This window comes from Megalopta genalis, chromosome 1, assembly GCF_051020955.1.
Source record: "Megalopta genalis isolate 19385.01 chromosome 1, iyMegGena1_principal, whole genome shotgun sequence".
Lineage (NCBI taxonomy): Eukaryota > Metazoa > Arthropoda > Insecta > Hymenoptera > Halictidae > Megalopta > Megalopta genalis.
In genome coordinates, this window is record NC_135013.1 from 46,679,333 (window position 1) to 46,702,986 (window position 23,654).

At 33.5% G+C, this 23,654-nt stretch overlaps 1 protein-coding gene and 2 long non-coding RNA genes across 6 annotated transcripts; all 3 read right to left on the minus strand.

Annotated features, from left to right (window-relative positions):
- Positions 1–1,007: 1,007 nt before the first annotated feature.
- On the minus strand, positions 1,008–12,934 carry LOC143263811 (ubiquitin carboxyl-terminal hydrolase MINDY-3 homolog). Of its 2 annotated transcripts, XM_076528563.1 has the most exons (6): positions 12,391–12,934; positions 9,002–9,431; positions 8,416–8,684; positions 7,572–7,869; positions 2,159–2,464; positions 1,008–1,800 (listed from the first exon to the last, which is right to left on the minus strand). In XM_076528563.1, coding segments are annotated over exons 1-6 (1,410 nt in total). In that variant the 5' UTR covers positions 12,497–12,934; the 3' UTR covers positions 1,008–1,799. The 2 variants fall into 2 exon arrangements, with proteins under 2 accessions (XP_076384678.1, XP_076384677.1); XM_076528562.1 differs by having other exon boundaries at positions 1,008–2,464; positions 12,391–12,931.
- A 1,352-nt stretch (positions 12,935–14,286) lies between these two features.
- On the minus strand, positions 14,287–15,527 carry LOC117219909 (uncharacterized). The gene is made up of 2 exons (XR_004490129.2): positions 15,155–15,527; positions 14,287–15,084 (listed from the first exon to the last, which is right to left on the minus strand). It is a non-coding gene; the product is annotated as an uncharacterized LOC117219909 (long non-coding RNA).
- A 2,421-nt stretch (positions 15,528–17,948) lies between these two features.
- On the minus strand, positions 17,949–23,565 carry LOC117219910 (uncharacterized). 3 transcript variants are annotated; one of them, XR_013037144.1, is made up of 4 exons: positions 23,432–23,565; positions 20,480–20,544; positions 19,628–20,418; positions 17,949–18,537 (listed from the first exon to the last, which is right to left on the minus strand). It is a non-coding gene; the product is annotated as an uncharacterized LOC117219910 (long non-coding RNA). The 3 variants fall into 3 exon arrangements; XR_013037145.1 differs by having other exon boundaries at positions 17,949–20,403; XR_013037143.1 differs by having other exon boundaries at positions 17,949–20,418.
- Positions 23,566–23,654: the final 89 nt, after the last annotated feature.

Below are 23,654 nucleotides of genomic sequence, written 5' to 3' on the forward strand. Positions count from 1 at the left end.
GTGGAGATTCTGAGTACTGACGTATCGATGATCGTCTGAGTATGTCAGATAGGTTAAGCAGCCTACTCTACTATGCGTGAGAGTGAAGAGAGGATATATTTTAAATTCAGTATTTGTAACTCAACAAATGTACATATATGTACATATAACTTTAATATAGAAATTTGAGGTTTACACTCGTTTGTACTCGTCATACAATTAACTTCCCGCCTAATATACTTAGTAATATGACTAGGCGCAATACGCACATTGTACAGTAAACGCGCTACAAATTACAATAATTTTTCCGGAATTTGTCGAACTTCAATTTTTCTGAAGATTTGCACTGTGATATTGCTACGGCCCTGCAATTTATCGATTTTCTTGCTACGCCGATGCCAAGGTTCGACGGAGTTGGTGAACACGTGTGTTGGCGGCACGCGCCGCGGCTCCTTTAACTCGAATTCCTGGAAGACAACTCATAATATAATGACATAAGTTCTTTTTAATTTTAATACTTTAAAACTGATTTTTTAAACACATTGCTGATAGTTTTCTAATTAAAATGAGACCAAACATGATGTAGTTTGGATAAATATTTGTGATTAAAATAAAATCAAATAAATAATTTTGTGAAAAAAATCGCAACCACGTTTCTTTTTCTTAATTAAAGAGGAAGGATCAAGCTTCATTCGGCTGCAAACGGGATCACCAAAGAAAATTTTACGAAGACCATGCATTTCGTCAAAGTTGGCAGTTTTCAATATGACAAACATGGCCTCACATTTAAAAAGTTACAGTGGTGAAGGTGCGTCAAACCTAAAATCGAGGAACATTATCTTAATGTAGAGGTTTCAAACTTTGATATTAAGAAGAGCAGTATATTTAGTTTAATTCTTTTTATTTATTTAAAAAACGAAGACGCAATAAAAGATCTGATTGGCATCAAAACAGATGCAAAATGAAAAAGTGGGACAACTTTTGGATGGGGATTTTAAGGAAACTTATCAAACATTCAATTGTTGATGTATTTTCAATAAAGTAATGCTATTTACTTTCAGCTATATATTGTACAAAGACTTACTCATAAATTTGTTGAAAGCAGATGTGTTTTATTATTTTTCATTGGAGAAGTAAAAGTAAACTTAAGCATTGACAAGCGTGTTGATATTTCAGTGGAAATTAATTTTCTATTACATTATAAAGATCGTATGAAACATAATAAAAATTTTGTACACCTGAATGAGTATTAAATTGCATGTCAAAATAAAATTGAATATTTATATACATATCGCCATAAAAATTATACAAATGTAAAAAAACAGTAGATACAATGTTTAATAACTCTTAAGGTGACTAGACTACAACATTAAAAGAAATTATATGCTTAATTTATGTATGATCTATATAGGATTATACATGTATGATTTTTTTCCCTATTTGAATTTCTGTCTCATATACATACATTTTATTTTATTTCTATTACATACATATCTCCTGCTTTTGTCTCTTTTTAATTTTCTAACTACTCTTCGCATTTGTGTGTACATTACTCTGATTGATTTCCATAAATTTTACATGTGATTAATCAAAATTGGTTTATAACTGTCTCTAATTATTTTGTATGCTACTTTCTTCCCTTTTATATTATTTATAATATATTATTCAATACTTATTTTAGTCTTACCTTCTATTTGATTTCTGGTTTCTTTTCATAAGTTATTAAACTATATTTTTGTTTTACATAAATTACACAGTTAAGCAGTTGTAACTTATTTGATGGTGAAACAATTTGTTAGTGTCGCATAAATTTTGAAATCCCTTAAAAAATTGTAATATTATAATCATTACAATACCAATATTACAATATATTTTCTGTATTCTTTCTTGTTCTGAATTTAATTTAAAAAAGTGAACTGATTTATTAAAAATGATAAAAACTCTTAAGCTTTAACATTGATGATTAATAACAAAAGCTACATAATGATTTTGATACATCTTGTCCGTTCAAAATTGGCGTTCTAATTTAACAATTCTAATTTTTTCAACATAAGCACATATTGGTATACGTTACATACAAATAATCGATATTTTCCATAAATTTTCTATCGAGTGATCACTTTCGCGTACGCAAGTGTGCCAATAATATTGTATAAAACAAAATCTGAGCAACACTTACTAATTAAGACTTGGATTCTGCCCAATATCCCACTGCACTTCAATCCTCGGCCATTTTGTTTGCAGTACTGTCAACATAGGATTACTTTCCAAAATACCTTTTATGGTACACTCTAATAAAACCGCTTGCCCCTTACGATATATCACTTTACTTTCCTCATTGCTACGCCGAAGACCATTGTAATGATATAAGGGAAATATATCGGGACAATTTTGTGATTCTTCAGGAAAGAATTCATCCATAAAAGTAGAACGCAAAATAATTCCTAAATTTTCACTATCCAGCTTCTTCTTCATTATGTGAACACTGCAAATGAAATAAATTATACTTCATAAGATTATTTTTAGTTTAAACAATTTGTAAATAGTGTACCATTTATAAATATCTTCTACACCAGACTCGAGATTTAACTGCACCCACGGTCGATTTCAGAAGCACCACCCTCTGTCCTCCGCTGTGCATCTCGTTCTCAACGGAGTGGCGGCCCTAATGCTTGGGGCATCTCAGGCGCATGCCACATGAATCATGCGTGCCGTATCAGAACAACATTTGAATATAATAGAAATAGATAATATAATATATTCCCACATCACCCATAAAATACTATTATTAATGTGTTTCTTTTATCAGTGGTATCCTTGGAAAACCTGTTACACTTTGTCACTTTATAAAAAGTTTGAAAAATGCTCCTAAATTTGAAAAATATCAAAATTTCATTTCAGTTTGGTTTGGTTAGATATCATTTCCGTGCAGGTTTGGATGTGCTACGTAAATTTACAACATCAACAGGAAAGCTGGACGTCGCTGTTCGTATCACAGACGAAAGCAAAGAAGTGTTCAGCTATGTGAGCTGTTCCATCTTAATGCTATGAATTTTCAAAAACGAGTGTTTGCAGAAATTGGTCGATTTGAATATGGAGAAAATTCAGTCCGCGGAATTTTTTAAATTAAGGTACAATGATTCATCCAATGTATTGAAAAATTCCAAAGTGACAAATTGGAATAGGTCTACAGAGGTCATTCCAAGTCAAATCATTTGCCAAGAGTAGGTTAGTAAAATTTTTCTGCAGATATAAATAACACTATACTGGTGATTGTGAGCCTTGCCAATTATGTTTTTAGATTTTATTGCAGTAATATGAGTGATTCGGTTCGCCACCCTCACAGCGGAGCGCGTGATCCGTTTACCTGCGAGGGATCGCACCGCCACCTTCGGCGCTTCATTATGACTTTAACATGGGTCGCACCATCATACAAATTTTTGTAGAGAGAAGTCCAAGGAATACGATAGTATTTTTTTCGATTTTCTAAAAACGCGACATCAAACCCATATTTAAAAAATAAGGATTTGTTTGTCATTTTCAACGTTGTAAATCAATGTTTCAATCGAATTAAAATTTATTTAGGAAGGCGGATCCTTCCCAAGTACATACACCGAAAAAAGCGCATCTCGATACGACAAATAGTTTTTGAGATAAAAATTCCTAAGTACCATTCATTTCTCACCAAAATCTGCAAACATCATAAATTCTAACTTTATAAGTATATGATTATTACAGATAAGATATAAATAGAATTAATTATTCTATTGAATGTTTTCTTAATATAGAAGATGAGAAACAACTTTAAAAGCACAAGGGTGCTCTAACAAAATTAGAGATGTTTTAACCCTTTCATAGACACTGGGAACTAAGCTTCCCATACACTTTTAGTGCGCATATGGACACCAAGCTCAAACATTCCCACCGTTGAAATGTCTGCCATCTTGAAAATTCACATTATGCCCATGAAAGGGTTAAACGCCTCCCACAACTCAACAATTCAGAGTACAAAAGAATCTACAACCTCCATCAATAAGTATTTGGCCAGAAGCAATAGTAACGAATTAATTTAAGAAAACGAGATTGTTTACACCTCAAATGCTACGACATAAATACAATAGAGACTCTCTTATTCGAACATTTATTCTTACAATATTCTGGTATCCAAATCATTGTATTACTTAGATACATTATCATGTAATAGAGAACTTGAACGTCAAATTATTAGATTATGGAATGTTCTGATAACAGGATATTACAAAAATAAACGTTTGAAGAGAGAGAGAGAGAGAGAGAGAGAGAGAGAGAGAGAGAGAGAGAGAGAGAGAGAGAGAGAGAGTCTCTACTGTATAAAAGTCTCAGTAACTTCAAATTGGAAATATGTTGAGTAAATACGCGACATGTTGAGGCCTAATCGCGGTTTTACCGGACGATGTATACCCAATTTATAAATCCGAACGAAGTCGCAGAGTTTTTTGATCGGCGACGTTGAAAATCGCCGTGAAAAACAACACGCATCGTCGCTGAACGTTGACCCGACCACGAAACGCCTGCCCGCAACGGACAATTCGAACGCCACGTTCCTTTCGAGCACCGGTAAAGTGCAAATATACATATACAGTCGCACATCACGACGGTGACTGTTAATGGTGCCTTGCGACGTGTTGGTAGAAAGGGCTGACTCCTAAGTCTACCTAATGTTGCGCCTGGGCTGTTATCGTGCGGAAAAATTTCATCAATGAAATGGAAAATTGTATAAAATCAGATATATACACACGTAGAAACATTTTAAAATATTGGATACTGCGAATATAAAGCAAATATATACTTTTCTCTAGGATTTCGCTTGGTCAAATACTTTTTTTCAAGCATCGTTTTCTCTGTTCACTGTATTTTTCAAAAAAATAAACTAAAACATTAATTATGTATCGCGCATTTACTCAATATAATTTTAAGTTGCCAAGACTTTTTTGCCTCTGTCGTAGCATTTGAGGTGCAAATAATTACGTTTTCTTAAATTAATTCGTTATTATTGCTTTTGGTCAAAACACTTATTGTCAGAACTTAAAAAGCGACCAAGCATTTCTGCGTAACTATGGCGGTGCCGTACTTTCAAAATCCAAAACTAATAGCGTCGTAACGTTACATAATTAGTATCAGAATGCACGGCACAGTGTACACATGGTCAGCGATGGGTACTTCTGGCTATTCTACCACATATATTACATAATAACTCATAAAAGTATAGTAAATTCTCTCCAATGGTCCTCCAACTTGTAAACAAAAATGGACAATTTGGGAAGAGAAGATATGATTATTCGAGCCTTGCGCCTCGTTTTATAGTTATTGACAACCGGTAACTATAAGAACGAGCCGAAGATTCGAATAATCGTGTCTCCTCTTCCCAAATTGTCCATTTTTGTTTACAAGTTGAAGGACAATTGGGGGCAATTTACAGCACTTATACCATCAATTTTTTATTTCGGAAAGATTGACGGTATTTAATTGTTACAATTTTGTGCAATATGCTATTGGCTTAGGCTAATTTTAAAACTTGAAGCGTCCATTCTCGTAATTTATGCTTCATTTTTGTTAAAATTTGTTTCATAATATAGCAGGTGGGAAATATTGGAAAACATTTTTTTCGTGACTAAGTCTACCATAAGAGGTAGTATAACCAAATAGATGGGAAATGTTCTCCCACCCAAACTTGTTTAGGCTTTCAGACCATACAACAGACCACTCAAGTAAAATCCTCAGAGCAAAGTTTCAAGTTACTAATCCTGTCACAATAGTAGTTACAGGGTTAAATTGAATTATCGGACTATGATTTATTTCTTTTGGTCTGGTAAACGGTCAAATTATGAAAAAATTCATAATTTTCCTACCTAATGAGGCACAACACCCCGAATTTGTTAAGAAGTCCGGGAACCTAATAATATTAATTTCATATTGGAGCTGTCACGGCACCAGATATGTGGAGGACAAATATATATGGACATCATTTTTTTAAACTGGACTAAATAATTTGAATTCTTTTTTGGAACTGGGCTCGGAATTATCGGTATGCAATATAAGGATTGCAAGGGCTCGCCATTTTGATGTTCCATGCCATTAATTCCCAGCCCCTTTAAAAAAAACTCAATTTGGTTAGGGAGCACATTTTACCATTGTATCCGGTTATAACTTTTGATGATTGTATCTTCTCCTTTGCAACAATCTCCTAAAACTTGATGTAAAGTTATTTTTATCATTTTTATCAACTTTAAATAAAAGTCAATTTTAATTGTAATAGAAGCTACACAAGGACATAAAACAACTTAACAAAAATCAAAATTCATTTTGAAAAGTTATTTAAATACTAAAACCGTTTACAACATGTTTAAATGATTAAATTTTGTGAATTGTATATTGCTATGAAACACGGTGAATCACACACCTTTTGAAACGGTATATCTTTTATAAACTGATCTAAATGACATGACCTTTTTTATAAATAATAGTAATAAATACTAGTAATTCACTGTACAATGATTAAAATACTTTTTTCTAATTTTGCTATTATTTGGAATAAAAAAATTTAACAAAACTCTCGTCTTTTCACTTTTTTATCTGAGCCTATAATGAAAATTTGAAAAATGCATTTGGTACTTTTCAGTAACTTGTGCTTCAATAACAGATGCTGAAAATTTCGTGGAAATCGATACATGTTGATATAAGCTGTGAATAATTAAAGATCACGAAAATCGCATATTTCATGAATTTCAACCAGAAATAGGTAATTTTTACATGTAGCTTGACTATGGGGCAACCCATTTCAATGAAGTTTTCAACATGCACAGGGTGTTACGCCTAACTGAGAACAGTGAAATATCTCGGAATAGATCGAAGCTACGAAAATAATGTTTATTTCAAAAATGTTCAGTATAAAGAGATGTTTTAGGTAGTATCAATAATTTTTTTATTGATATAATGGTGAATGATATTTCAAGATCGTTGATTTTTTTTAATGAGACCATACATTTTTTTAGTCATATTACGATAGCTGGTTTCAATACGAATCCAATATTGTATTATTTCTTTCAGATAATCATAAATTAGAAGCAATTAAAAAATGAAAAAACGAGAGTTCTTTTGTATTTCAAATAATAGCAAAATTAGGAAAAATGTATTTTAGTCATTATACAGTGAATTAGCTCCTCTAACATTTACAAAAAAAGTTAAGTCATTTAGACCAGTTTCAAAAAAGTTATATCAATTTAAAAAGTGTGTGGTGTCTTTACTGCATAGCGGCACAGTTTATACATATAGAACACCAAAAATCCTTGAAGATTTGGTTTACTTTTAAATTTACTTTTACTTTTTACGTATATATATGTATATATAAATAAATAATAAAGTAAATTTAAAAGTATTTAGTATACTTTTATAAAGATATATTTCTTTTAGTACTTTTTAGCCAAATTTCAACACGTATGTTGGTTTCATAAACAAACACTGTTTAATGTTGGACTAAAATCATATTAATTCTCTTCTGTGTACAGTATGTAGGTGCTACGCAATATAAAATACACTACATGCATAATACTTACTATTCTGCATCTGCCACTAATCCAAGCTCAGCAAGAACATCTTGTAACAAATTGTCGGGGATAAAATTGTTTCCTTCGTGATCAAATTTTCTAAATACTCTTTTTGCATGTTCTGCGGGCGTGTCAGGACTCACTAACCTCTTTTCGGTAGAGAAAAGCACAGTTAAATGTGTCTCCGAACCCAACACCCAAATAGAATTGGATGGTGATTTTAAAAATGTACCCACTTCACAATAACGAAGATGTTCAAGTAGGGCAAGAAATCCTATTGGGTTCTGCTTGTCTATGCCTCGCAATTCTGGAAACAGTAAATAAGCTACAGCTTTCATATGTAGATTACTTGATTAAATGGTTTTTAATCAATATTACTATCTATTTCTCGAAAAAAGTTAACTGATGTCATATCAGCTATCCACCCCACTCCTATTAATTTAGGTTTGCAACATAGAAGTGGAATGTGCTGCTATTTTGATCTCAACTGTTCTCTTTAAAAAAAGATACTGTAATTAGTAAAATACAACAGTATAATATTCTATAAGAAATGCAAGCAATCGGATCATTAGTTAATTTACTTCAGTTATAAACATTGGCTAATAGGAGAGATCACATAGTTGATAATTTCTGTGTTTAATATATCGAAAAATATTAAATACATTTTTTTCATTGGTTGATATCCATATTTAGGTGATGGAAGGTTTACAATTTTCTCATAAACTATGAGAAAATACAGTACAGAAAACATTTGACAAATCATTAGATTTGTCTTTTTATGAACTGTAATAGTGCAGTAACAATTAGAATATCAACATGTTAATTTAGGTACAGCATAAAACAGATGTCTTACTGAGCTCTCCAATGGTTTGATCATAATCCCATACATGGCTGACTGCCCTCCCAGTGAGCATCAAATTTATAAGGCTTTGACTTCCATACCCATAAGTTGGATCAATCATTGATTCTAAAGGGTCCGACATTTCAACACGAATTTCTGGCACACCTTTCGTAACAATTACACTATAGAGAAGCAGTAAGACACCATATTGTCGTTTCAATGTGTCCAGTCTCTCTCTAAGGAATTCCTCCACCTGTTCCGAGAAATTCGTTGTAAATAACCTAGAAAAAAGTGTATCATTTTATAAAATATGCAACATTATTGGTACATTTTACACACATAATATCTAGTTTGGTAAGGTTGTATACAAATGCATATATTTGAATAATATATAGACATCTTCTTAAGAAGATTTTTTGTAAATCTAATATCGATGTCTAAACAAAATCTAGTCATTACATTGATAATAAATCTTCCAATGTAGAAATCACATTTATACATTTAACGATGATTGAAGCTATTTATTTAATCAATCAAACATACCTCCGGGACATCGTTATATTTGCTTTTCCAAGAATAGTAGAAGTAATGTAATTACCTCAAATGAGAATGAAAGTCATCAGAATTTACACCCTTATGTTCTTCGTCTGTTTCCATGGGTAACACTTTTTCACTCATTTGATCGTTTTTTTTTCTATCCAAATTTATTCCTTCTTCTTCGTTATGGATTTTAGATGCATTTTCAAACAATCTACAGTTTTCTTCATTTTCTTCATTTGGAAATTTACAATTCATATACACAATAGAAAACTTTGGGACCTTATCCCCTGCAGCTTGCTTCAGAATTTCGACAGCTGCTCGAACAAGAAGTTGGTAACATTTATGAGAACTTATATTTCTCCAAGTAGAAATATCAGCTTCAGATAGCAACTGTTTTAAAATGAAAGCTTGAACGGGAGCTATAACTGCACAAGGTCCTCCTTCTGCTTGTATCAATGCTGTGGGTTCATCGGGACTAAAATAAAACCCTGAAATAAATTGGTATTAATTTTAATAATAATATTCTTCTTATAGTATTCCTTACATTTTAATTAAGCACCATATATATTAGATTTTATTTTATTACACACACATTGTATATGATCTGAAATGGAATTTTAGTTGTGGCAGTTCTATTCATTAAATAAACTATTCTCATGCATAATAAACAATATTAATAAAAAAAACTATAATATATTTCTTATTATATCATATTTTTGTATATAAAGTTACTGAAATTCCAAATAAGAGTAACAATATTGAAGAGAATAGCATAGTCAAAGATGATTATTATTATGATAAACTAATTCAATAATTAAAGAAAGTATACAGGATGGGTCATTTGAAACGAGACACTTGAATAACTTCACTGTTTTTGACAATAGAAAAAATAGTGTCAGACAAACTTGTTTATCTAAATGGGGTAACCTAATTTTTTATTCACATTCTAACAAAGCCTTTTAAGATGGATACAATGATCTACAAATGAAGGTCATTCAAGGTCACAACATATGAACTACATATTGCTTAATTTCAAAATATGTAAATTAGTTAATAAATAATTTTCGTAGGATCTTGAACGTTGTTCTTCTGATAACTACATTTTTAAAGTCACTACTATGGGAGATTTGAAGCTTTTAAAATTTGAATTGATATTATTTATATTAAAATTTCTGGGTTAAGCATAAACATCCTGATAAAGCAGGCTGAAATGGTTGTAAAGCATTGGGAAAATAATAATTATCACTATCAGACCATTTAAGCTTCTCGGAAGGTTGAACAGTAGAAACTTTATTTCTGTTATGTAAATCGTAATTGTCCGAAAATCTACATGGTACAGTAGAGGTTGAACTAGTTTTGACAAGATTCTGATCTTCTGAAACGATGATAATTAAATTTTCAGGGATTAAACTAATATTTAAAAATCAAAATTAAACTTATTGATGGGCTTATATAAGAAGAGGAATGTGAAATATTTTAAATAAAAAGAATTGTTAAGATTCTACAACGAATCTATCTATAATTCTTTTATAAAAAATATATTTACGCATATTTAAATCATTCAGTAAGTTACTTACAATTAGAATATGGTACTATATTTCATCATGTGTTCAATGTAATAGAAATGATGCTTACTGCTTTTTAGTCTGAATTACTAAATTGTTTGATGTCAATAAAATAATGTCATTAAAACTGTTAATAAGACTAAAAATTAATGTTAAATTTCCATTTATAAACAGTATCATCCAACCCACTTAATATTTACAGATTTATACAATTATTTTCTAATTTCACAACATTTATCATTTCTTTTCAGGGATTTCTGGAAAAAAATTCCAAATACGAAAATAGCATATGATTTTAGCTATGAGATGTTTTCTTCATTTCTTTTATGTTAAGCAATGTTCATTTCTTTTGTCAATATTACATAATAAATATAGATATATCTACAATATATATTCACCTTACATTTTTTTGTAATTATTCTCAAACTTCTTTTTTTGATAACCAATAAAAAACCAATAAATAACCAAAACCAGGGTTGGCCAAAGTGTCGACCGTGTATATATTCTTAATTACCTGCCCGTCTAATATTATCTACATTTATTTTAAACTTAAACTTATTTTTGGCTTTAAATTGCTACTTTTCTTATTGATCACTTAACACATATGATGTTGGTAGACTGCTGCCTATAATTTAAAAAACAGGTTGCCCATAGTGATCAAAACTTTGTCCACCCCTGCTGTAAACCATACGAGTTAAAAAATTAATATATAAATAATTTCATATTGACTAAAACAAGTTATCTGTTTGTTCCAACACGGAAGAAGAAAAACACAAAGCCATCACATAGTATTTATTGCTATTTATAAATTATGATTTATGAACATTTTCACTTATTACAAAAATGCTAAAAAATATATCATTTTAACTTGAAAGAATTATTATTAAATAAAGATTATAATATACTTTTTAGGAAAGATACTTTGTAGTAAAGGTTTAAATGTTATAAGATTTGAGAAACTCTATTATAGTTAGTTGCTTCAAATGTCCAAATCATCCACTCTATGACAAGTTGATAGCAATAAAAATGATTATTTTAATCTTAGAGTGATGATGTACATCAGATTGACTCCTAATAGTAGTGGTGATATACATATATCAAATTGACTCTTAACACTAATGGCGATGCACATCAAATTAACTCCTAACAATAATGGTGATGTATGTCAAATTGACTTCTAACACTAGTGGTGATATGTGTCAGATTGACTTAGCACTACAGCACTACAATAGTATTGACTTAACAACAAATTGACTCCGTTCCAATAATGATGACTTCAAGTCAAATTAATTCTGTATCAATAATGGTGATCTGAAGTCAAGTTAACTCTGTATTAATTAAATAGTAACTTGATATCAAATTGATTTTATATGAAATCACCATTATTGATACAGAATCAATTTGACATCAAATCATTATTATTGATATTGAGCCAATTTGATGTCACATTACAACAGTGATCACCACTTGAAGGTTAATAAACAATTGAAATATGTAAGTAAATAATCATTTAGCAATATTTTTTCATCTTTATGTGTAATATATCTTATCTTGAAATCATATTATTAATAGTAACATTTTACTATTGTCAAAAGAAAAGTATTAAGTATGAGTTTCAGCAGTTGTCTTAAAAAAATAATTAACTTCCAGTTAGAAGAAAATTTGTCATCTGATATAGATTTTACTGAAAATAGACAAGTAATTCGAAACTATTGATTGACAGTATTTACAATTCATTGGTACACTATTTTAGTTAATAAATAAATTAAGATATGTAACGACAAATGATCAATTATATTCCATTGAATTAGAATGATGAAAACATTATTAAAAAGATAGAGTAAACTGTGGATGTTTATAAAATATGTAACAATAAACTTACCTTGAGCCCATCGTTTAAAAACATCTTCTTTAACGTTACTACCCCAAAGAAGTGTTTTAATGGAACGTAAAACTTCTTCATCGTACTGGGTAACATTTTCAGCCATTCTCCACGTTTTGGTTGATCAACAAAACATAAAAATTTGTCACAAATATATAATTTATTTCAACGTAATCATACTATTATTTTCAGAACTATAACAAATTTGATAATTTATATGTATAAGTCTTTAGATATTTTAACTATTCTTGTATAACCTATTTCACGAATGAGATAAATACCAAGTACGTCGCCATTTTGAATAAGACCACAGTTCATGAAAATTTTAGTTCACCGTCATATTGTACTCATAGGCCACGAGTATATAAGGAAGTTGTGTTACAATGTATGTACATACTGTAATGTCGCAGGAATTTAGAACACTGCCATCTTAATAAGCCCCATCGCCATGATAGCGCGCTTTATTCGAATAACAAATAGCATGAGAACTAATATAGCGATAAAGATATACCTAACCAGCGAAATAGTAAAGTACAATAACAACAAATCCTTCTCATAACCGTCGCGCTCGGAAATTTAATATTTTAGTATTTTAAGGCATTTGAATCTTCGCTGCGAATTTATCAAAACTGTAGGATTCTGGAGTCTGTGGAGATTCTGAGTACTGACGTATCGATGATCGTCTGAGTATGTCAGATAGGTTAAGCAGCCTACTCTACTATGCGTGAGAGTGAAGAGAGGATATATTTTAAATTCAGTATTTGTAACTCAACAAATGTACATATATGTACATATAACTTTAATATAGAAATTTGAGGTTTACACTCGTTTGTACTCGTCATACAATTAACTTCCCGCCTAATATACTTAGTAATATGACTAGGCGCAATACGCACATTGTACAGTAAACGCGCTACAAATTACAATAATTTTTCCGGAATTTGTCGAACTTCAATTTTTCTGAAGATTTGCACTGTGATATTGCTACGGCCCTGCAATTTATCGATTTTCTTGCTACGCCGATGCCAAGGTTCGACGGAGTTGGTGAACACGTGTGTTGGCGGCACGCGCCGCGGCTCCTTTAACTCGAATTCCTGGAAGACAACTCATAATATAATGACATAAGTTCTTTTTAATTTTAATACTTTAAAACTGATTTTTTAAACACATTGCTGATAGTTTTCTAATTAAAATGAGACCAAACATGATGTAGTTTGGATAAATATTTGTGATTAAAATAAAATCAAACGTAAACTTGCAGTGATGGTTTTCCTCTTTTTCTTAATAACAAATAATGTAAAAAAAATTAATTTATGAATAATTCATATTCAAATTGGCTGCAAATTTTTACCATTGTATGAATATGTACTTATTAATTTAATTTTCCTTGCCCAAGAAAAATAATTTTAATCCCTGCATCGTGTATTATATGCAAGGTGGTGCTCTTGCACTATGAGATGTCATTGTCTCGAAGGCTCTACGTAATTCATTGTTCACAATCCCATGAAAAATCATTTGATTTAAAATTCTAGGGATGATGGAAAAAGTACAGTGAACAGTTCCTTTACACTCTTCATCAAACGCGTAGGCTTGTTCCACTGAATCTCCATCGAATCATGGCATGGCATTGTAGTCGAATCGTCGCTGGCTCCTCAGAATTACAGTCGAATCAAAGCCTGAATAACGTAATTCTAGTGATATTTTCTTTTAAACGACATACATACATAACTTCTTTAACGTTGCCTGTAATATTTTTCTAATTCTTTTTTTTTTATAATTACAATTTGTGTAATGAAATAAAATAAGTTACTTGCTACATGGTTTAAAGCTTGTCGTGAAAAATCTGACTAATATATTAAAAAGATTTTCATGTATAAAAAATTAGAAATAAAAAAGTTAGGTCATCATTTTTATTCTAGCATTACAATGTGTATTCACTGTAATGTACACCCTGAGTTTCCAAGTAGCTTCGTTCGATCCTAGTTTCGCTCTCTCTCTCTCTCTCTCTCTCTCTCTCTCTCTCTCTCTCTCTCTCTCTCTCCCTTTCTCACGAGGTGTCGACAACTATAAATCATGCCTCAGCTCTCTCAGTGCTGTTTCGATTCTGGCTAAAATCATTTCTTGGAGAAATTACTATACATAACCTTCGATTGAGACATGTGCGCGTTGAGAATATCAGACTAGAAACTGTTGCACTGTACTGCCGGTCTAGCTCTCGTTAACTCTCTATATCTCTGAGTGACTCTCTCTCTGATTTTTCTCTTTCTCTCTTTGTGGTTCTCATTGTAATCTCTCTCGAGAAGCGATCGGACTGTTTTATATAGTCTGTGATGGTAATAGTCTGTGATGGTTTAGTGGCCACTAAACCCCCTAGAGGAGCGTGCTGAGGGAAATGGCTCCGTGGCGTCATCGATCTCACAAAATTATAGGGTGCTCTATAAATATCTAGAGGAATCTAGAGGAATATGGAGGAGGAAAAGAAAGGGAAGCGTTCCATCCTGGCACCGCTAGAGGACTTGTCAGCAAGGCTTTTCTAGCGGGCCCTGCCTTAGACACGAGAATGTTGGAAGGACGAACGAAGATAGTATATACAATACAAACTGAGACGGATTGGCTACTTGAGGGAAAGGAGAATTACCGGAGGTAGTTCCCACAGTTGGCATCCCTTACTGGACGGCAGCAACCCCACAAAATCTAAAACGGTCGTGACACTTGTAGACAAATTGTGGAATTTCGGAATCGATAAGAACATAACAATACATACAGTAATACCACAAATTTTGTAAGACGCCGCGGCTGTAGCGCATTCCATTAGCGAGAGTAGGAGTAGAAATTACTTTGTTCTGATTGGCTGACGATTCAATGCTAAAACATGGTTCATTGTGGATTGTATACGCAGTAAAATGGTGGGGATACAAGCGCTTCCTTAGAAAGAAAGAAGGCGCAGTGGATCCTGTCTCAGCAAATTGTCGCCGGAGGTATGCAGGAGTAGGATCCATAAATGTACAGGGTGTCCCAAAAATGTCTCGCATTACGGAAATGTGAGGTAGCTGAGGTCATTCTAAGTAACTTTTTCCTTTGCGAAAATGCAAATCTGCGGCTTTGTTTACGAGTTATTAACGAAAAACAGTGACCAATGAGAGGCGACGGCGCAAACCACGACGTGGTAGATTGATCGAGCGCCACGTGCTCCTACAGCTGAGTTTGATAGCTGAAGGGGGACTCTGTGCCGCGTTCGAATCAACGAACAAGTCACACAGCATGAATTTTCGATATTCTTTTTACCACATTACAGTGATAATTTTAAGAAAAACGCTGTTCACCTTTACTTTAGAACGTCTGAAGAATATTTACTAATTTTTCGGACCCAAAATAATTATATAGTTTAACCGTGACAGCTGTTTTAATTTTTTGGTGTGCATGACACCTCATGTATACCATATGAAATTTTTATGCAAGGTGTACAGTGATTAAGAAAGTTTGTAAATGATATTTTAATTTAAATAATTCCGTGTCCGAACAGAATTCAACGAATGATTTGCAAAGCTAATTTAATAATAAATAATCGCGTTAAGGGACGTAAAGGATTTGTTTATTAAAGAAATATGAAAAATATTATCAATAAGAAACTCACCCATTTAGTTGAGGATGCATTTGCTGGCTGAAATTCACGATGTCGAAGGGCACTGACCTTGTACAACGTACAGCTGATCTTTCATTGCACTGTCACCAAACACTGATCACTTAATTAATCACTGATAATTCGAAACATTTGTGGATATTACGAAAGATGACTGAGACGCGTTTGCAGATAATCGTTTATACGACACGTTCGCGGATAATCGTTTATTCGTCGCGTTCGTTCGGCAGTCGACGTTTCACTGCCAAAAAATCGAGGCCTCGTCCGTGGGCCCTCGTCGTTCGTCTTTCGGCCGTCCGAGGAAATAACACCCGATACCATTTTCTTCGAAGCGCAGGGTACCGCCAAATGAAATAAACAAGATATGCCGAGACGTAAACTGTGTCCGAACCGCTGTCACCGACGCTACCCTGCGCTCTTAGAACGTAATTAATGGCCGTGCGAAGAAAATGGTATCAAGTGTCATTTCCTCGGACGGCCGAACGACAAACAACAAGGGCCCACAGTCAAGGCCTGAATTTTTCGGCAGTGAAACGTCGACTTCCGAACGAACGCGTCGAATAAACGATTATCCGCGAACGAGTCTCAGTGATCTTTCTTAATATCTACAAGTGATTCGGATTATCAGTAATTAATTAACTGATCAGTGTTTGGTGACAGTGCAGTGTAAGTGAACTTCGCAAATAACCATACCAGAGGTTCCACCGACAGTATCCCTCGAATGTTGCGGTCATCGACCTGGGATCAGCTGTTCGTTGTACGAGGTCAGTACGTACGAGTCAGCAAATACATCTTCAACTAAATGGGCGAGTTTCTTATCGGTAATATTACGTACCTTAACGCGATTATTTATTATTAAATCAGCTTTGCGAATCATTCGTTGAATTCTGTTCGTACACGGAATTATTTAAATTAAAATATCATTTACGAACTTTGTTAATCTTCACTGTACACCTTGCATAAAAATTTCATATGGTACACATAAGGTGTCATGCACACCAGAAAATTAAAACGGCTGTCACGGTTAAACTACATATTATTTCGAGTCCGAAAAATTAGTGAATATTCTTCAGACGTTTTAAAGTAAAGGTGAACAGCGTTTTTCTTAAAAATATCACTGTTATGTAGTAAAAAAAATCCGCAAAGTTCTCGCTTCGTGACTTGTTCAATACTTCGAACGCGGCTCGAGTCTGTCCCGACCTTCTGTCAAAGCCTCGTGCTGCGGACTCTCTCGCGGACCCTCTCTTTTGCACCGTCACCTCTCATTGGCCAGTGTTTTTCGTTAATAACTCGTAAACAAAGCCGCAGATTGCATTTCCGCAAAGGAAAAAGTTACTTCAAATCACCTCAGCTACCGCTCATTTTCGGCTGTTAAAATAATTGTGGAATACCCTGTATATTAAAATAATATATACCCAGTTTATTCGCCAGATCTTTCGCCAACCGATCTTTATTTTTTTAAACATTTAGAACAGTTTTTACTGGCTAAATATTCCGTATCAGAGTTTATTGATTTTAAAGATCAGAATTTCTTTAAGACAGGCATCTATGCATTAAAATTTCGTTGGAAAAAGTGCATTGAAGCAAATGGAGCATATTTTGATTGAATAAACAGCTTTTGAAAAAAGATATGCAGTTTTATATATTCACTTAAAAATCCGACATTTCATATGCACCAACCTAATAGTTTGTCTCACTTTACTTTGTCATTGTTTTATATATTCACTTAAAAATCAATCGCAAGCCGGACAAAGCGATTCGGGATACCTCCTTGCATGTTATTCTGTTTAAGCCGTAAGTAGTTTAAGTCGATGGATAGTCAGAAGTTAAAACTTTTTCACTGGCATGAGAGGGAAAGGAATGCATAGGAATAAAGATAAAAGGTATGGGAAAATCTATAAATGAAAAGAAGTTTGGATTGAGTTTTATAGTACTTTTATTTTCACACGTTACAGTTCTTATTTTATTTTACAATTATTTTATAATAATGAAAGGAAGTCAGAACGCAGCCGATATGGTTCGATATGGTACCCTTTCTTACAACGACGACATATTATACTTTACTAATAATAAGACGTACATATATATGCCGAGTAATTATTACAGACCAAAAGTGGGAGCGAGTAAGAGCAGAAGGTTCTGACTCGAGAGTGACGCGACGCGTTCTATGCTTGCATAAGTCTTAGAGCCTCGCAGATCTCGATGTTCGACGCTTTACCATGAGGAATGTTCATTCAAAGGTTTACCTTCTGAAACTGGGTGACCACTTCTTGCCGGCGCTAGACGCAGTTAAGAGTACATACTTGGGACATCTTACATGCCGAAACCCTATCCTGTGCAGTAGGTGTTTGCGCACTTCGCTGCCGGCAATCCAATTCAAGAACCCTCGTACTGTGACGGAGCTTGTCCGTTCTCTTCGGTGTGATTGAGTGATGCCAGTGAATTGTCACTGGCATTATCCAATCATATTTGTGAGGTCTCCCATGCACTACAGACTCGGACAGATTCTAAACAGAAAGTTTCCAAAAAGAAATTTAACCTAAACAGGTTAAGATAGTCAAGAGCGACAGAGCTATACATATTATTCAAATCGTTACGTTATTAGGTTGTTGCATATGAGATGTCGGATTTTCATGATCTATATATGTTTGTCTCTCTGCTTACGTTATGTTGTTACTATTGTGTATTATCAGCGTCATATTTTGCCAAAAAGAATTCTTTGCAAATTCTGTATTATGTCGCAAGAAACAATTTCAGAATTAAATGAATCAAAAAGTATGAAATTTTGCAACATCCACCCTATTCATCGGATCTATCGTCTATAGATTTTCATTTTTTTTTCAAACACCTATACAGCTCTTTTTACGAAATAAACACTTTATTTGCGAAGATAGTATTAAAATCTCCATAGCCGTATTTATTCATGCGGAAAACCAGAATTTCTTTAAAAATGGCATTTATTCATTAAAATGGACTGTATTTCGTCTTTCAGAAAAAGATATGAAGTTTGCACTATTCATTTGTGCTAGGATTCTCCTGTGCTAGGATTTAATGGAATAATTAGCTGGATGTTATTCTGCTCAACTTGTCGAAATATTGCCTACAAGCACATACATTCGAAACAAATCTCAACGTGTATCGAGTATCGGTACTTACTACGTGACAGTGATAATTTTAAGAAAAACGCTGTTGATCCTTATTTCAGAATGTCTGAAGATCGCGCTCTTCAGATCTTGTATCGCGATCAAACTTTAGTGATGCACGTACATCGCATAGCTGCTTTTTTTCATTTTTGTTCTTTTTGTTTTGTTTGTCAATTTTGACGAGCGCTATCGCGCCGCTTAGTTCTCTTCGCGATCAATTAAGACAAGCGCTATTACGCTGTTCGCGCCACTTTTCGACCGTGTTTTCTAAATAACCCCTGGGATTAAAGCGTCAATAATGGTTGCAAAATACCCAGCAGAATTCGTAAGTATGTATGTATCTCGTAACGTCACGCTTGAAGGTATAGGTAATGATTTGACAATTATTGTTTTCAATTTCGGTTTGTCCTGCCGAAACGAATAAACATCGTAATGTATTAAACGATCTTCTTACCGATCGCATCTCATAGCTGATACAATGTAACGCATTCTATAGAGGTAACGGTAGAAAGACGCTGCAGCCTGCGAATCAGCACGTATTTCAATCAGAAAAACATATTTTTTTTAAATATTCTGTTTCCTAAAAGTCCAATCTACGCCTCGGCAGTGTGGAGAAATTATTATATATTGATATTAATATTACAATAAATTGTAATATTCGGCAGAATAGTATCAATCACAAGACTGTCGAGGCAAGTATACCGTTACAAGATGACCGCCGTTGAAATTAGAATCTAACACAAATGATACATGCTACTTATCGGCCTTTTATCGGTGTTACTGATTCAATCATAGACGAGCTCGTTTGTGGTGCAGCTTTTTGGTCGGAAAGGAATCGTGGCGCTGGTATTGAAAAATGTCAAAACCTCGAGTTGCTGTTTTAGGTTCTAGTAAATAACGTCTTGAATAAGTAAGTAATCAACTAAAGATACACATCGCTGCCTTTGTACATATCTTGACTACGTTTATTTGGTGTTATTTTCTCGATACGAACGCTAAATCTCCCGATATTTAAGAAAATCTATCAGCGACGGACATCTTATAACGGTATACTTGTTTCAACAATCACGTGATCGATACTGCACTATCGAATTTTTCCATAATGAGGTAAAATTTGGCATTTTGAACAACACTGAGACGTAAATTGGACTTTTAGGAAGCACAATATTCCACTCCTGAACTCCACAATACTCCTGAACTCCCCGCTTCGATATTGAAGCAGTCTATTTGCTGAAACCCAAATCCCTAGAATGTAATAAGTATAGTCTTCTATGTGTCCGTAATAACAATGTATTGAATACTTTACCCTTAAATTTGCAGCAGCAACTGCAACAGTAGCACCAGCAAGTGTAATAGCAGCAGCAATTCATACTGTTCATGCAGCAGCAGCAGCAGCAACAAAAACAGAAAGCACAACAGCAACAACGACATCAGCAATCATAGCCGTAACAACAGCAACAGCAGTAAGAAGAAGTGACAGAAAGGGAAACATAATGGAGGCGAAAGCTCCCAGAAAATGAAGGTGAAGCGTCCATGTAAGTTATCTTTTAGCATTTCTTGAGAAGTTATGTAAAAGATATTATAGTAAAAACAGTACTAAAAACAGTGTCAAAATTATCTATAAATTTACTTTTTATACATCACTCAAAATTTGTATACTTCATTATTTCAGTTTATGTACGTAATAAATAATGCATAAGAATTTTCTTTTCGTAAATCGAGGAACATCTGTAACAATGTTCCGGATGAAAGAAAGCCGCAGAGGCCAAGGCGGCGCTGGTTGTTGCCAAATATGTATATATTATAAATAGGTTTCAAAAATAAATATACTTTTTTAGTTTCCTATCTATTAAACCTTTAGAGTGTCGGCATTTTTCCACAAAAAAATAATATTTTTACCCGAAATATTTGTACATAAATAGGTTTATTCTGTCACGTAGAGTATCCGAGATTTTATAAAACGTTTAAAATATTATTGTTTTATCGTGATTTACTAATTAGCTGGTTGCGGAGTACACTATATAAATGGAACAATTACTTTTGATTTGAGAAGTTTCTCTTCAAATTCAACTTATGATTTATGACTTGACATTTATTTATGATTTTAATACTTTTTTCAAATGAAATTAAATGGTAATAAATATTTTCTGAAGTGTTTTTTTTATATCCTTCCTGAGTTTTCTTTTTATGGATTAACATTTCATTGTTTGTATTTGAAAGCATTTTTTGAAGGAGAGACATAATCTTAACATTTCTTGGAGGTTTTCTTCTTTCTGGAGCTTCTTTTGGTGATCAATTGTTTCGCATTAATATCTTTTGGATGCTTGTTTGGGCAAATTTATCAATGTGGAGGTTTCTTGTTGGTTAATTTGTTGGAAATTTTGTGCGAGAACCAAACTCAAAATCGAACTCTTTACTACTCGGTGTTCTTACATTGCAAATGTTTTCTTGCGAGGACACAAATTTATAGCAATTAAATTAATTATTCTCTCTTCATTCAAATATTGTTATACGAATAGAGATCATAGAATTATTCGCATAATAATGCCAATAATGTTGACAGTTTTAGTTTTTACGTAATTTTATAATAATGTTTAGAGTTTTTAGAATTTTATAAGATTATTTAGTTATTTGAAAAAAAGAAAACGTTAATTGCCAAAAGAATTTAAAAATTATTTGAACATTCAAGGATCGGACGATACGTTGAACGAATACACCGATGATACTCATGATCCATGATGATACAAAGGGTTAAATATAACATGTAACGATATCAAAAATTATTTTATTCGGTGAAAATTTGTCGTATTTTGACAGTTATGTACATCACGTGGCTGAAGCCGATTCAAGCCACCAACCGGCGAATATACGAAAGCCAGAATAAAGTACCGAAGCCACTCAGCGGCAAAAATGCGAGAGTCACAGAAGTGTACAGTGTACTATGTATATATTCATCGCCACTGGACGATGAAAATATTCTAAAGCTGCGCGTGAACTTAATATCTGGATATCTCGCAATCAGCTACTTCTATCTGAATTGATATGTTTGAGGGCTTTTTGTACGCGCACGGTGACACTTAACAATTGGGCAATCATTGAAATTAAATACAATATGATTTAAAAGAATAAATCGCTATTAAAATTTTTGGCCGTTTTGTTCACAGAAAAGATATGCTGGTTAGCATCGCGCGCCGATCAACTATCCAGGGTGTCCCAAAAATGTCTCGTAATCCGGAAATGGGGGGTTTCTCAGGACATTTGAAGCAACTTTTTCCTTAGCGAAAATGCAATCCGCGGCTTCGTTTACGAGTTATTAACGAAAAACAGTGACCAATGAGAGGCGAGATCAGTTGGCACGTGACGGCTGAGCCAATGAGCGGAACTGGGCTTCGTGCGCTCGTTGGCTCGACCGCCTCGCGCCAGTCGCGCTCGCCTTTTATTGGTCAGTGTTTTTCGTTAATAACTCGTAAACAAAGCAGCGGATTGCATTTTCGCTAAGGAAAAAGTTACTTAGAATGATCTCAGCAACCTCCTACTTCCGGATTGCAAGACATTTTTGGGACACTCTGTACACTTGGCGCAGGTCGCTGCCGCGTCTCACGATGTTCCAATGAAGAATGATTGTATTTTCTAATTGCCGTTCGAATAATACAGATGAAAACCTTATTATGGAAAACGCGTATGTGCACAGTATTTATATGTTATGTATCCAGTAAGATGTAGTTTTCAATAAACATTTCGAAAAAACATTTCGTTCAACACGTTTAGAGTCTGTACGTCAAACTATTATATTATTTGTTGTCGAAGCAAGTATGTGTTTCAAACTTTTAACAAATATCGATATCCAACAAGTATGAATCGATCGTGCATAATTGAAAAATGAGAATTCGGAGATATTTTGTGATTCTTCGACAGAAAAAAGAAACACATCGAACACGACTTGGAATGGGCATATTATGAATATTATTATGTATTTACTATTACCCGGAATTCTTGAACTCCTCGATTTGTCCTGCAAGTCAAAATGATGAGACAAGAAAACCATCATCCGCAGAAATTCATTCAATTTCAACCTGCATAATTCTCTATGTCAAACAACCGAAACTTTCAACTAAATTCGAAAGTTCAAAATGCATTTAGAAACGCGATTCGCACAAATATATGTTTTTTTCCTGGAAAATATAATCCGAAAAACGTAAGTGTCAACAATTAACTACCATACTATTCATGAAGAATGCGCCAAGATTTTTGCACTCACCCAACATTTTGTGCACTGTTTACTATGCCACTATAGTCAGTAGATTCTTCGATAATAGACATCGACATATTTTTGCAGTGCTGATGTTGCGACGACACCGATCGCGTCACTTGTGCGAGACCGTTGTTAGTTTCTCTCTCTCTTTTTTTCTCTGTCGCTGCACTGGCAAACGGACGACGACGGACTGGAAACGTCGTGCGTCGATGTAAGTCTGTTCATGTTC